Here is a 15,759-nt window from a genome sequence, read left to right on the forward strand (position 1 = left end):
TAAATAAATAAAATCTTTAAAAAAAAAAAATAAATAAATAAATAAAATAAATGAATGTTGAAAAATAAAAGAAAGAGAGAAAGAAGAAGAGAGGGAGGGAGGGAGGGAAAGAGAAAAGAGAAGAGAAGAGAAAAAAAAAAAAAAGAGAAGTGCCTGGGTGGCTCAGTCAGTTAAGCCCCTGCCTTTGGCTCAGGTCAAGATCCCAGGGTCCTAGGCGCCTGGGTGGCTCAGTGGGTTAAGCCGCTGCCTTCGGCTCAGGTCATGATCTCAGGGTCCTGGGATCGAGTCCCGCATCGGGCTCTCTGCTCAGCAGAGAGCCTGCTTCCTCCTCTCTCTCTCTCTGCCTACTTGTGATTTCTCTCTGTCAAATAAATAAATAAAATCTTTAAAAAAAAAAAAAAAAAGATCCCAGGGTCCTGCTCAGCAGGGAGTCTGCTTCTCCTCCCTCTCCCTCTGCCCCTCCCCCTGTTCATGCATGTGCTCATTCTCTCTCTCAAATAAATAAAATCTAGGAAGGAAGGGAGGGAGGAAACAGAGCAGCCAGGATGGAGACAAGGTGCACAATCCCTGTCAGGACCTTGAGAACAACATGGTAGGGAGGTCACAGGCAGGGAGGTCACAGGCAGGAGGCACCCATTGTCAAAGGGAAAGCCATACTAAGCTCATGTTCTACCCCAGCTACTACAAACTTAGCTGTCCTGACTTCATTCAGTGGGCATTCTCCTTAGTGTAAGTGTTGCTATAGGACCCTTAAATCATCCCCTCCAGATGTGGGGAGAACCACAAGGGCCATATCAGGAAGCTGAATTTCCTCCAAAAAGTCATTGTGCAGAAAAAGAAGAAAATAAAAAAGGGAACCTCTGAGCCCACTTATCCTCCTCCGGCCAATGGCAGGAGACGATGCTGCTCCAAAAGGCCCCTGGGTCCCAGCAGTACCAACACCGCCAGGAAGAGCAGCATGAAGGGACAGCTGCCTCAGCCCAGTCCCTCAGCTGGGCTCTGATCAGCCTATGTTTACCTATGGGGCCTGAAAGCAAGTGTGCAGCCCCAGACACAGAGGCACATCCTGCAGGAGAAGGGGAGACAGGAGCAGGACAGAGGCAAGGAGCACAGCCTCCGGAGTCAAAAGCCCTGAGACAAGTGGACTGCATCTGCCCACAGGGTCAGAAAAAAAACACTCCTGCTTCCCATCCATCTTGGGCACCGGCACAGACCCCAGGCCCAAGGCCAAGCCAAAGGTATAGCTCCCTACCTGTCTAATACCCCCCAAAGTGCAGCACCCAACCTGAGGGGCCTCCAAGCCACTTCCTATCTGGAAGAAAGCCCATTTTCCACCAGTCACCTTGTGATTCAACATGGGACACAAAGAGGTAAATTCACCAAAGCACAAACTCTGCCCCATCTGAACTTATGGCCAGGCTCAGCAGCCTCAGGTGCTAAAGGGCGGAACCTAGCCTTGCCCATCACCCTCAGGGCCCCTGTTTGAGGACAAGAAGGGACACAGAAGTCCTGCCCCTGGGAGCGCTGGGGTATGGTAACAGCTCTTCTTGTCCTTCCTGCCTTCTGCACCCAGGTGACCCTGATCAAGATCCTCCCTCGGGCAGAACCTAAAACTAGCCCAAGTCCATCTCAAGTGTGAGAGCCAACATGGCCTGATTTCCACTGGGGTCCAGCTCTCTGTCACCTAAGACGAGACTCCTGAGCCCATCAATGATGCAGTAGGTGTCAGCATCCTAACAGACCTTAACTCTCACTGAAGAGTCACGTACTTTTAAAGGCTCAGAGACCACTTCACACCCATCAGTACTGCTATTACAAAAAAAACAAAAACAAAAAAGCAGAAAAGAACAAGTGTTGGTGAGGATGGCTGGCTGGAGAAACTGAAGCCCTCAATCACTGCTGGTGGGAATGTAAAAGGGGAAATGGGACATCCACTGTGCAAAACAGCTTAGCAGTTTTTCGAAGGTAAACAGAATTACTATATGATCTAGCAACTCAATTTCTGGATATATACTCAAAAGAACTGAAAATAAGGACTCAAGGACTCAAGTTTCTTTCTCTCAGACCGAGAAAGATCTGTAAGATCTCAATTATGTGCAGAATCCTAAAAAAGAAAAGAAAAACATAAACCACAGAAAAAGAGATCAGACTTGTGGTCACCAAAGACAGGGGGTGTGGAGAGGGGAAATGGAGGAAGGGGATCAAAAGCTACAAACTTCCAGTTATAAGATAAATAAGCACCAGAGATGTAATACATAACTTGATGACTACAGTTAACATGGCTATGTGATATACAGGAAAATTGTGAAGAGTAGATCTTTTTTTTTTTTTTTTTTAAGATTTTATTTATTTATTTGACAGAGATCACAAGTAGGCAGAGAGGCAGGCAGAGGAGGCGGGGGGGGGGGCGGAGAGCAGGCTCCCCACTGAGCAGAGAGCCAGATATGGGGCTCTATCCCAGGACACCGAGATCATGACCGTAGCCAAAGGCAGAGGCTTAACCCACTGAGCCACCCAGGCTCCCTGTGAAGAGTGGATCTTGAGACGGTAGATCTTAGGGGTGCCTGGGTAGCTCAGTCGGTTAAGTGTCTGCCTTCAGCTCAGGTCAAGACCACTGGTCCTGGGATCAAGCCCTGTGTAGGGCTCCCTTCTCAGCAGGGAATCTGCTTCTCTCTCTCCCTCTGCTCCTACCCACAACCCCCTTGGTCATGCTCTTTCTTGCCGCTCACTCCCTCTTTCAAATAAATAGATAAAATGTTAGAAAGCAAGAGAGAGGGGCACCTGGGTGGCTCAGTGGGTTAAAGCCTCTGCTTTCGGCTCAGGTCATGATCTCAGGGTCCTGGGATCGAGCCCCGCATCGGGCTCTCTGCTCCGCGGGAAGCCTGCTTCCTCCTCTCTCTCTGCCTGCCTCTCTGCTTACCTGTGATTTCTCTCTGTCAAATGAATAAATAAAATCTTTAAAAAAAAAAAAAAAAAAAAAAAAAAAAAAAAAAAGAAAGCAAGAGAGAGAGAAGAAAGGAAGGAAGGGAAAGGGAGAGAAAGAAAGAAAGAAAGGAAGGAAGGAAGAAAGGAAGAAAGAAAGAAAACATCTTAAGAGTTCTTAAAAAAAATAAACTTTTTTTTCTGTTTTTGTATCAACATGAGATTCTAAATGTTAACTAAACTTGTTATGGTCATGATCTCATGATATATGTCAGTCATATTATTATGCTATACACCTTAACCTTATACGGTGCTAGATCTCAAATATATCTTAATAAAACCAGGAGGGGAAAAAAAGGCAGGGACTTGACCAGATGTTTCTATGCCCAGGTTCACAGCAGCATTATTCACAGCAGCCAAGAAATAGAAACAATCCAGCACCTATCAACAGACAAAAAGATAAACAAAATGTGGTATACCCCATATGATGGAACACTAGTCAGCCTTACAACAGAAGGAAACTGACACATGCTACCGCACAGATGAACCTTGGACCCATTACGATCAGTGAAAGAAACCAGTCATAAAAAGATAAATACCAGGGCGCCTGTCTGGCTCAGAGCATGCAACTCTTGATCTTGGGGTCATGGGTTCAAGCCCCATGCTGGGTGTAAAGATTATTTAAATAAACAAACAAACAAAGTTTTAAAAAATTTAAAAGGACAAATACCATATGATCTCCGCTATATGAGATCCCAAATGTTATCAAATTCATAAAGACAGAAAACCAGAGCAGCAGACACCAGAGGCTGAGGAAGGGAAGGGGGAGTTATGGCTCAATGCGGACCAAGTTTCAGTTTGGCAAGACAAAAAAGCTCTGGGGAGGGATGGCAGTGACGGCTGTGCACACACTTCATACCACTGATCGGTACACTCAAAAACGGTTAAGAGGGGTACCTAGGTGGCTCGGTGGATTAAAGCCTCTGCCTTCATTCGGCTCAGGTCATGATCTCAGGGTCCCGGAATCGAGCCCAGCTTCGGGCTCTCAGCTCGGCAGGGAGCCTACTTCCTCCTCTCTCTCTGCCTGCCTCTCTGCCTACTACTTGTGATCTCTGTCTGTCAAATAAATAAATAAAAACCTTAAAAAAAACAAAACAAAAAACGGTTAAGAAGGGAAAAAAACGACTAAGATGGTAATTTTAAGTTATGTATATCTCACTAGTTTTTTTTCAAGATTTTATTTATTTATTTGGAGAAAGAGAGAAAGATTAAAAGTAGGCAGAGAGAGGGGGAAACACGCTCCCTGCTGAGCAGAGAGTCTGTTGTTGGGCTCCATCCCAAGACCCTGGGATCATAACTTGAGCAGAAGGCAGAGGCTTAACCACTGAACCACCCAGGCGCCTCTCACCACCATTTTTATTAAAAGGCTCCAAGAAACTTGAATCTCCCTTTACAAGGGGACAAAATGAAGGAAAGGAGCATGAATGAATGAATGAATGAATGAATGAATAAATAAATAAATAAATAATTTAAGAAAGACTCTAAGAGGTTCCAATAAAGACTTACTGATTGGTCTTAGCATTCCCAAGGCCTTCCTGACCATGGCCAGTCACAGGATAGAACCCCCCAGAAAAAATGTTTATCCATGAATGAAATCAGCACTGCGTCAGTCCCCCCACAGTGAGCCTAGACAGGGGATGGAGCTTGTCTATACCCGCTTAGGTCCTTGCAGTCACAACTCCTTAGTCAGCTAAATGATGAAATTAACCCCAACTTCCTGCCTGGGCACCCCTTACCCCCACGCCCTCCAGCTGCCCTACTACCCCAGCCTCCCTCCTGTGGCCACCCTCTCAGATCTCACACAGACTTCGGCAATCTCAGCCTCTTCCCAGACGGTTCCGCCTGCCCCACTTCCCACGGCACCTCCTGCCCACAGCCGGCTGTGTTTCTCCCTCCCAGAAGTCATCACCCATGGTCACCACCACCACCATGCTCTTAATGGGCCTCCCCCAGAGATATGAGGACCTTGGGATGGAGCCTGGCTAGCCTGCTCATCATGAAGCCCCCAGGCCCAGAACAGCACCTGGCCTGCCTCAACCCACCACCAAATCCAAAGTCACTCTAATAAACAGGACAACGAGGCCACATGCCACATGCACATGTCCACACAAGGGCTGTGGTGGACGTGTCCCCGTATCAGAAAGAGGCCAAGGAGCATGGGGAAATGTAGGGGGTGTCCCCTGTTACTCAGCCATTACACACTGGGGCTCCACTTGCCCAAGGTAGACCATAGAGGAAACAGACCCCCACCTCCCGTCCCTAAGGAATAGCATTCTCCAGTGGAGAGGGGGCTTAGCCCCTTGAGACTGCCCTTATGTGACTCCCCAACAGCCCTGAGTTCACATGCAACCTGAAGGTAAAGACGGAGCCATGGCATCCACAGCTCTGGGCCTGACTCCTCATACTCCATCAGCAGTGGCCCCCAGGCCAGGTCAGAAGTCTCGTCAGAAACTCAGTCAGCACTTCCTAGGTCCTCCTCTGCTCTGTATGGCCCCTGCCCACTGCCCACTCCATCACCATCACCTGGTGAGGCTGCTCGAGGGATAGTGAAGGGGGACATGCACAAGGGGCCTGGGCTTCCTGGCAGAAAGGCTGATAAAGAATCTGGGGAAAGCCAGGGCACTCAGGTGGCTCAGGTCACGATCCCGAGGTCCTGGGATCAAGCCCCACATCGGGCTCTCTGCTCGGCAGGAAGCCTGCTTCCTTCCTCTCTCTCTGCCTGCCTCTCTGCCTACTTGTAATCTGTCAAATAAATAAATAAAATCTTTTTTAAAATAAATAAAGAAACCCTTAACAACAGAAACAAATGAGTGGATATTTTAAACTTATGGTATAGTAACATGCATACAAGGCAGGGAGGGGCAGGGGAGGAACCGACAAGACGGGATGGGATGGCAGGACCCTCTGACCTGGGGTGCCTACTACCATCGTAGGTGTTGCTTCAACCCAGGGAAACTGAAGCTCAGGAGGAAGCCTGGGTCTCCAGGCTGTCAGCTGGAGCTAGCTAGAGCCAGTCTACCTGACCCCAACTCTTGGTCCTCAGCATCCTTTGAGGGAGGCACCTCCTTATTAGGACCCCTAAGATGTCTAAGACGGACATGAGGACAGCAAGGCAAACACTGAGGAGCTGACACCCACTGACAGTCCAAGGTAGGAGTTGGGGGTCACTGGAAGGGCACACATTCAGGAAAGGTGTCCCGAGTCAAGCATCAGTTTCCCCATCTAAAGAACAGTGAGAACACCCACAACGGCACGATGGCGTGGAGGACTAACCCAGTCCTCAATCCGAGGCAGCTCAGGAGCTTCTCAAGGATGGGGTGATCCAAGGCCACCTGTGCCACAGCACATCTGAGAAAGCTGGGAAGTGATGAGTAGTCACAAGGCCCTCAACCCAACTTTCTCAATGCTTTGGACCATATCACCTGCCCTCCGTCCAGCCTTGGCTCCCCCAATATCCCGAGCACCCATTACCCAGAAACTGGTCACACCAGCACAATAAGGGAAAGCTGGCATCCAACTACCCCCGAGCAAAGAACACAATCTAAGAACTGGGGAAAAAAGGGCTGCTGGCTTCCAGAGCTGCCACATCAGTTCAAAACACCTTCCAATTACACTCAGGACACTTGAAAGAACCACATGACACCCGTGTCTGAGCACAAAAGCAGCAACCCAGAAATGTGTGGGCTCCAGAGCCGGCATCAATGAGGCAGGGTATACACATCCACCACTCGGCTCCTCGACATCAATGGGGACATGACGGGCACCTGCCACCGACCTGCAGCAGCTCTCCCATCAGCTGCCCTCATCCGTCCTCCAGTCCAGAGTCACTCCAGGGGCAACTGTCAACATCTCAAGCCACACATAACGCTACTCTCACAAACCCAGCTCAGGCACAACAATAAAGCTGAGTATGAAGATGTTTCTGCCACATGGCCAGAATCAGGAAAGGTTAGAAATGTCCACCTCCCCAACTAGCCATAGGTGGCTGCCCAAACACTTCTCACACCTGTCCCCTGGCCCATTCCCCAGTGCCACCCCAGCTCGGAGCCTCCTTCCCTGGCCCACCTCTAGCCCTGTCCCTCCCGGACCATCCACCACACCACGGGCCAGACCACATGTTTCCCAAGCCTCAAATTCATCATACAGTTGTACCCACTCAGCCCCACGCACCCTCATGGTCCGCTCTGATGCACCGGCACAGCAGGGATGCCCCTCACTGCCCTTCGGCGCCTCTGCACAGCCCTCGGCATGGGACAGCAGACAAGGATCCCAGCACACGGGAATCCCCAGCAGCTGTGTGATGCCTGGAACATATACTTAGGAATACTGACCCATTAGGGTGAACACTGCAAGGGAGATGCAGTCACTAAAACGTAAAGCTTACGATTATATGGAATAACAGTTAAAAGGGTGTCAGGGAAGAAGTAAGATCTAACACAATACGTGGATACCACTGTAATGATGAGGTGCCCGGACACAAGACAGAGGAAGGTGCCCAGGTGACAACAACAGCCCCACGGCCATGCCCATAGGAACAGGAAATGGCTCCTTTCAGGTATTTTGCAAGTTTTCTACGCTGAGCTATACTCCCCTTTATAGTAAACTTCTCAACATGTATTACTTTTAAATAATAGCTAGGTGACCCCAAGAACTTCACAAACATGTGAGGTCCACTCCCCCCCAGAATGGCTGCGGGGAGTCACAAATGTGCCCCGGTGACCTGGTGACTCAGCTGAGATCCGCGTCACAACGTGGCCAGGGAGGGACGGACCCAGAGAATATAATTAGCATCAGACTCCTGCACGGCCACTTGGTGTGGGCACAGGAGGTCTCTCTCTAGATGGTTCATTTGGTTACCAGCTTTTTTACTGAAGAGTAAAGTGACAAAACTACACTATCACTCACTGCGCCTACAGGTCAGAGGTCACTTGGTCTCAAAGGAGTCCCTTTGGGCACTTGGCGTCTGTTCAGCGGCCACACATCGCCGGAGTAAGATCTCAGACAACTCCAGACCATGGTTGCCACAGACCAAAGGGAAAATCACCAGGCCAGGGAGCAGGGGAGCAAGGCCCTAAAAATGAAGGATCCAGAGGAGGCCAAATCCCCAAGGCACAACAGGTAGGGCCAGCGTGGGCCTGGCCAGGCTGCATCAAGCAGGTCTGCTGCCACAGAAGCAGATCTCCCGTGTCTGCTCTACAACCACAGTTACTCGGAACGGGAGAAGCAGTGTTATTTTCAAAGACTCCCCAGAGATGTCACAATCCGGGTATGATGTCAAAACTGCTTCAAGGGTGATGAACTCTGGCCTTGCCGATGAGTCAACAGAGGGTGGGTTTCCACCAAGCAGCCTGCTGTTTACACACGATCACCACAGTCACCGTGTCGCAAGCCGGAAGCCTAGTCAAGGGTCACAGTGGCTGAGGCGGGGTCTGGCCCGTCACACACAGCGTCACTGGCTGCCTTGCAGAAACGTCCATCACTTACCCCACACGTCAGGTCACTCATACATTTTCCCACAGCATCTATGAGACAGACACCTTCGAGGAAGGACTCACCCCACCCAGAACTACCAAGAGCCCACTCTGAAACACACATGTAAACTGAACCCCTACAGCCAGAGCACAGAAGACAGGAAGCCATGCCCCTAACACGAGTGGGCCAGGCTGCTGCAGCTGGCCCACCCCACCGGACCACCTCCCTTCAGAGGGGGTAGCGCTTGGAGCCATACGTGGCATTCTAGCCTGATGCCTGGTTCTCAGTCCCGACCCAGCTGGGAATTTCCTTCCAGTGACGTGGCATCCTAGAGTCTCTTCCCTTTTCCTCACCTGAGAGGTGGGAACCATTCTCCACTGCAGGGCTGACAGACAGGGGTGAGATGAGTGTGTGCAGCAGCTCGGGCCCATGCTGGCATGTGGGGTGTGATCCACAGATGTTGGTTATCACCATCGGGGGCAGGGGGCACAGTACAGGCACTACAGCAACCTCAGGAATTTTCAGGGCCACTCAAGTCACCAGTGCTTGCAGGAGTCCAGAACGCTGCTGTTTAACAAGAACTTGAGACCATGCTGGGACCCCCTTTCCTAGCTGTACCCCAGTAGCCCAAGATCTCCCCCAACTCAAGAAGCAGCCCAGGCCACTGAAGGCAGTCTGAGTGATCTTGGAGAGGTAGAAGAGGACCCGCTGAGCTCCAACTGCCCCCAATGCATAGGGAAAACAATAAACTAGCCTTCTTGCCAAGGTCACTAACAAGATGACAGAGGCCTGGACAAAGGACTTAGAGGGGTCTGGCCCACAGCTGAGAGGAGCAACCCTGACTATTCCTAAAGATGGCCAGTCTGAAAAGCAGGCAGCACTGGTGAGAAGCTGCCCTGCTTAGGACCCAGTGCACACCCCCAACCCCAGAAAGGGGAGACAAGCCTACCTCCTGGAGCCTCGCTGTGGGAGGGGAACAGAGGCTAAATTAAGGCTCCTCCTGCCACCAGTGCCCGAGATGACATCCACACAGCCGCCCCCTTAGCAGCAGGCGAGCAGCCCCTAGCACAGCTCTGCAAGAGTCATGGGCTAGTTGCTCCAGGCCTCTTCCATCTCCTCTCCCCACACACCGTTCCCCAAGACAGAACCCCAGCAGCCGCCCTCTATGCCCCAACACCCTCCCCAGCCTCTTGTGTCTTAAGGCTTGAAGGCAGCATGCCTGGAACCCCCACCCCTCCCTGCAAAGGACCCCTCACCAGGGAGACCTCAGCTCTGGCCATATCCTAGAATCAGCTCTCTCAGTCAGTATCCTTTCACACCGCCCCGCACCCTCACATCACCCCATTTTATTTCCTTCCTGATGCTGACTGCTGACAAGTTCTTTGTACCAATTTCTGTGCTGCCCTGTTCACGTTATGTCTCCTGCCTCCAGAATACCAGCTCATGATGCTAGGGGCCCATTCTGGTCACTCCTGAATGTCCCACACTTGAGCAGGAGCCCTATACAAACCAGGTGCTCAATCAGACCGAGGCAGATGCAGGAGCCCAGGCTCCCTGTCTCTCACAGTCTCTATTCAAACCTCCAGGTGGGAACCAGCTCTGGGTACAGGCACCAAATGCTGAGAACACAGGGGGAGGGGAAGGTGTCAGGGCTGCACTGATGGCCACACATGTGTCAAAAGAATCCTCACAGCCCTGAGAAAAGAAGGAGCCAGAGCTTAGACAGGGCAGGGCACTGGGACCCTCAATAGTCCTGAGAAGGATCCAGGGATCAGAAAGAAGCCAGGCACTGGGACCCTCACAGCCCTGAGAAAAGGATCTGGAGCTGGGAGGGGTTGGGTACTGGGACCCTCACAGGCTTGAAGAGAAGGATCTAGAGCTCAGAAATGGCCAGGCAGTAGGACCCTCCCAGACCTGAGAAGAATCCAGAGCTCAAAGAGGACAGGGCACTGGGACGCTCTCAGAAGGACTCTCAGGGCTGGGAGGGGTCAACTATTGTGATGTGTACAATCCTGAGGACAGGAAGGATCCAGAGCTGGGAGAGGGTTGGACACTGGGATCCTCCCCTCCAAAGGGGAAGATCGGGACTGGGAGAGGGCCACGCACTGGCCCGAGGCCTCAAGCAGATAGAATCAAGATTTAAACCCTGCTAGGCTACAATCCTCAGGTTTCTTAAGCCCCTCCCCTGGGTCCTCAGTTTTTACTGAACAACAATATGCTCCTCTCCACCAAGGAGCTTATAAACCAGGAGAGGAGAAGGTCACTAAGCAACAGAGCCCACCAAATCCAAAAATGAAATACCCAGGTGGTTGGAGCAGGCGCCCCAGAAAGGGACACTTCCTCAGAGTGGCCAGGGAACACTTCTCTGAGCAGGCACATTACACTATCTTGGAAGGATAGGTGTATGCTTCCTCTCTCTTCTCTCCCAAAAGTAGCCCATCACAGTGAAAAGGGAGATCTATAGGAGGAGCCACATCAGGACTCACTTGAGTTTTTTAAATTCAAAGAGAAACTGCATGAAGTCCAAGTCAATGGTGGCAGCATATGTTACCTTCTGCCACAATCCAGGCTGGCCACCAGGTCTGCACAAAGGCAGCTCAGATGCCACACCACTCTGGAGAGAGAAACCATGGAGGACTTTTACTCAGGCTCCTCCAAGAGCTAGGGTTACAGGCTCTCTTGAGCCACAGAGAAAGTTTCACAGGAACTTCCTCTCCAGTCCCTGCCACATCTGAATCTGCAAAAGCCTCTTTGCAATTAAAAGTAAAAATAAAAATCCTCTCCACAAGTTGCCATTGGCAAACCATATAACCACAGTGCTACAGGACAGAAAACTCCAGACACTATTGACGGCTGTGCGGAAGAGGTTTTGTTACCTCTTCTTTTGTTACCCATACACTTCTCTGGTCACACAAACCAGTTCTTCAAGTCACTTTTCCTATCCCCACCACCCAAAAGCACCTAAGCTGCCCTGACTTTAGCTCAGTCCACTACAATGTCCAAACAAGTAATGTTAAATATGAAACAGCTTCGAGGGGTGCCTGGGTGGCTCAGTTGGTTGAGCCACTGCCTTTGGCTCAGGTCGTGGTCCCGGGGTCCTGGGATCAAGCCCCGCGTCGGGCTCTCTGCTCAGCGGGGAGCCTGCTTCAACCCTTCTCTCTCGCTCTGCCTGCCTCTCTGCCTACTTGTGGTCTCTGTCTGTCAAATAAATAAACAAAATCTTTAAAAAAAAAAAAAAAAAGAAACAGCTTCGGAGAAAAATGCAAACTAGGTCACCCTCAAAGTTTAGCCCAGCTGGCCAAGATGCCCCAAATGGACTGGAGAAGTTCTTCAAGGGAGCCCCTCCTGGCTGATAACCACAGCTGGGCTCCCAGTGGGATGAGCTACTTAGAGTCTGCAGTTACCTTCACCCTCACATGAGGAAGATCCAGCTTAGTTAGGGGATGTAACCAACACCCTAAATTAAAAATAGCCGTGTGACAGCATGAGGTGGACACATAGGCGGGCCTTCCTAACAACTAGATCAAGCGAGGGCAGCATGGTAGGGAGGGCGGGGCTCATAAGTGACCAGGTACCAAGTTCACCTTATTTACATGACTCATGAGCTCTCCCCCAGCTGTTTCTAGGAAAGCCTGCCTTCCTGCAGGACAAGTCAGAATTGCCTAGGGAAAAGACTCCACACTGGAATTCCACAAGGAAGGGCAACTTAAGCTGGACACAATGTATGTTGTTCCCCCACCCCAACTTCTCACCTGCAAGGGCACCTTAGCCTCATCCTGAGGAATCCTTCTGACAAGGGAAGAACTCGCTCTTCTAAAAAAAAAAAAAGAAAGAAAAAAGAAAAAAAAGAAAAAGAAGACCTCTTCTACCAATGGGAAACTATGATACAAGATACTAGGACAGGAAGGAAACTGCCCCAAAAAAGTGGGAAGAAGCACGGGAAGGGTGGGCACCAGGAAAGTGGTGGGAACGTAACAGGGGAAGAAATTCCCGACTTAGCTAATGGTGCTGAACAAGTCTGGGGCAGGAAGAAAGCCACATTCCTTCCTAGTTAGTCTCTCTCCTCACCCGCCCTCAGCCCCCCCATTCCCAGTATATACAAACACACACACACAGGGAGCAGGGCCTCCCTGAGCCCGACACCAGACCCTTCCCCAGCCATTTCATGACTATAAAGCTCCCACTTTCCAGACAACAAGAAAAAGGGCTCCCAAACCACTTCCCCTCAAGCCCTGACCACTCTGGGCACCTGCAACTTCTGTCCCGACAAAGAGGGCACCATGACAAACAGAAACGGGAAGAAGCAGGTTTCTGACCAGGGCCCCAGATGTGTCCGCAAATCAAGCCTGAAAGAAGGTGCACAGCAGCCTCCCCACAACCCCCGTACCCTGGGCCAGGTGGCAGAAGTGAAACGCCTCTAACTTCCCCCAGATGGACCCAAATTGGCCCTTGAGAAGTTTGAGAGTCAGCGGCCAGGTGCGGTGGCCAGAGCTCCCTCCCAGGTGCCCACTAAGAGCTCCCAGCCTGGGAAAGGAACCATGCCAGCGACCCCCCCACACACATGCACAGCTTCTCCCCCAAACCAAAACACTCCCATTCTCCAAAAATGTCCAGTAAGACAGAGTCACCTGCGAGGAGCAGGGGAGGTGCAAACAAGCTGTCAGTTTCTGCCCAAACTCCCCTTCCCACGAGCCAAGAGTGAGCCCAATTTCAAGGGCTTCATTGGTGTTAAAGCCCCCTCAAGTGCAGACTCAGCCTCCCCACACAGACGGAACAGGTTCTCCACAGGTGTCCCAACAGCGGGGCCCCACTGACCCACCCTGCCTGGGACCCGGACAGAAAAACCTCAACCCTCCCCAACCTTCTCCCCCACCCCCCAGCCAGGTGAATAGCTCAGTTCCTGCTCAGAGGCTGGGTGAGCCAAGAAGGCTCCGGACGCCTCCAGGTGCCCACTCAGTCGCAAACACCGCCCCCCCACACCCCACCGCGGACCAGATGCGCTAGCTCGGAGCCCCTTGGCCGCCCCGGGCCGCCTGCCGGTGTCACCTCCCAGAGCCGTGAGGGAACGCGGTTCCCCGAGCTTCAAGCCGGACAGGTGCTCACCCCGCGACCTGTCGGTCCAGGGACCCGCGAGCAGCACGCCGGACACTGGACCCCGCGCCCCCAGGAAAGGACGCCTCCGCGAGGGGCGCATGAGGCCGGCCTGCGCCTCGACGTCCCCGACGGTCGCTCCGGGCACCGCTCCGCTCACCTGGCTGGCGCGGTAGCTCTCGAAGGCCCTCAGGGCACTGTCGGTGAGCTTCACGTGGAACACGGACACCTTGCTGCCGTCGCTGACCCGCCCGCACGACAGCCCGTAGCTCCGAGCCTCCTTTAGCGCCGCCATCTTGCGACCATCGCTCCCCCGCCCCCCCTTCCCGGTTCCAGCGCCGGCGCGCCAGCCCCGCCCCGCCCCGCCGCCCGCTGACGCGCTGCATTATTCATGAGACGCGGCTGACCACGCCCCTTATGGCTCTAGTGAAGCCCACGGTCATCTCTGCACGGCCCGCCGATTGTTGTATTATTCATGAATGCAGCTGGTCGCGCCCCCTATAGGCCTGGCGAAGTTCACAGTCACCGCCCCGAGGTGCTGTATATTCATGAGGCGTGGATGGCCCCACCTTTCAAGGCCCCAGAGGGGACAACTTCCGTGCCCGGACTCCGCCCCGACACGCGCACACCTTCAGGCCCCGCCTTAGGATGCATAATTCATGATCCTGGCTCCGCCAGGCAATGACCGAAGCCACGCCCCACTGCCTGCTGACGTGATGCATTATTTATGAGATCGCTCCCTGCTTTTCGTCCTCGGTTTCTGTTGAGAGCCAGCGCAAGAAGGGGGCGGGGCCAGTGCAAAACACGTGGGGGGCGGGGCCGGCTACTGGCGGGGTGAATGGGCGTGACTATGCAAACCGAGTGCGCGTTGGACGCTGGGTGGGGCTGGCGGAGCTTCTCTTAAGGTAAGCAGATGGGATTCCCTGCCCGGGGCTGTTGGGGCATTAAGGATGTTGGGGAGGAGGTAAATTTTGCTAGTGATAAAAGTACAGTTTTAATAGAATAAAATTCTATATCCTCGAGGTTCCTGAGACATGGTGTTTGTCCAGCTTTCGCATTTTAAGAAAGCATTTAGGTATCATAAGTTACCAAAAATCCATTTAAAATATACTATTCAGGGGACCCCTGGGTGGCTTAGTGGGTTAAGCCTCTGCCTTCGGCTCAGGCCATGATCTCGGGGTCCTGTCAAATAAATAAAAATCTTTTTTTTTTTAAGATTTTATTTATTTATTTGATAGAGATCACAAGTAGGCAGAGAGGCAGGCAGAGAGAGAGAGGGAAGCAGGCTCCCTGCCGAGCAGAGAGCAGGACGCGGGTCTCCATCCCAGGACCCCGAGATCATGACCTGAGCCGAAGGCAGAGGCTTAACCCACTAAGCCTCCCAGGTGCCCCATAAATAAAAATCTTTTTAAAAAATAAATAAAATATATTATTCAGGGGAGCCTGGGTAGCTCAGTCATTGAGCATCTGCTTTCTGCTGGGGTCATGATCCTGGGGACCTGAGATACAGCCTGGCATGAGGAGAACGTGCTTCCCCCTCTCCCACTCCCCCTGCTTATGTTCCCTCTCTCACTGTACCTCTCTCTGTCAGATAAATAAATAAAATCTTAAATAAGTAATAAATACAGTGTACTATTCAGTGGCATTTAGTACATTTAGAACACTGTGCAGCCACTACAACTATCTCATTTGGGGAAATTTTTATCACCGCTAAGGAAAACCCCTACCCACCAAAATGGTCACTCTGCATTCCTCCCTTCCCAGCCCCTGCAGCTATTAACCAACTTTCTGTGTCTATGCTTTTACTTATTTTGGATATTTCATATCACTGGGATCATACCATATGTGACTTTCTGTGACTGGCACTCAGTGAAAAACTCAGCATATGTTTGTTTGTTTGTTTTTTTAATATTTTATTTATTCATTTGACAGAGAGAGATCACAAGTAGGCAGAAAGGCCCACAGAGAGAGAGGAAGGGAAGCAGGCTCCCCGCTGAGCAGAGAGCCCGACTGGGGGGCACTGGTAGGGGGGCGCGGCTTGGGGCTCCATCCAAGGACCCTGAGCTGAAAGCAGAGGCTTAACCCACTGAGCCATCCAGGCGCCCCAGCATGATGTTTTTTTGAAACTGAATGAAGGCAACCTCATTTAAAATCGAGTCAGGGACGTCTGGGTGGCTCAGTGGGTTAAGTGTCCAACTCTTGATTTTGGCTCAG

The 15,759-nt window shown here is 51.7% G+C and overlaps 1 protein-coding gene across 1 annotated transcript in view; it reads right to left on the reverse strand.

Moving 5' to 3' along the window:
• ELL (elongation factor for RNA polymerase II) overlaps nucleotides 1–13,862 on the reverse strand; it is a 75,199-nt gene extending 61,337 nt beyond the window's left edge. Inside the window, exon 1 of the mRNA XM_059389441.1 lies at nucleotides 13,706–13,862. Coding sequence (XP_059245424.1) covers nucleotides 13,706–13,840 — 135 coding nt within the window. The 5' untranslated portion in view covers nucleotides 13,841–13,862. The remainder of the gene's footprint in view (nucleotides 1–13,705) is intronic.
• Nucleotides 13,863–15,759: the final 1,897 nt, after the last annotated feature.

The sequence above is a fragment of the Mustela nigripes genome, chromosome 2 (assembly GCF_022355385.1).
Source record: "Mustela nigripes isolate SB6536 chromosome 2, MUSNIG.SB6536, whole genome shotgun sequence".
NCBI classification, from domain to species: domain Eukaryota; kingdom Metazoa; phylum Chordata; class Mammalia; order Carnivora; family Mustelidae; genus Mustela; species Mustela nigripes.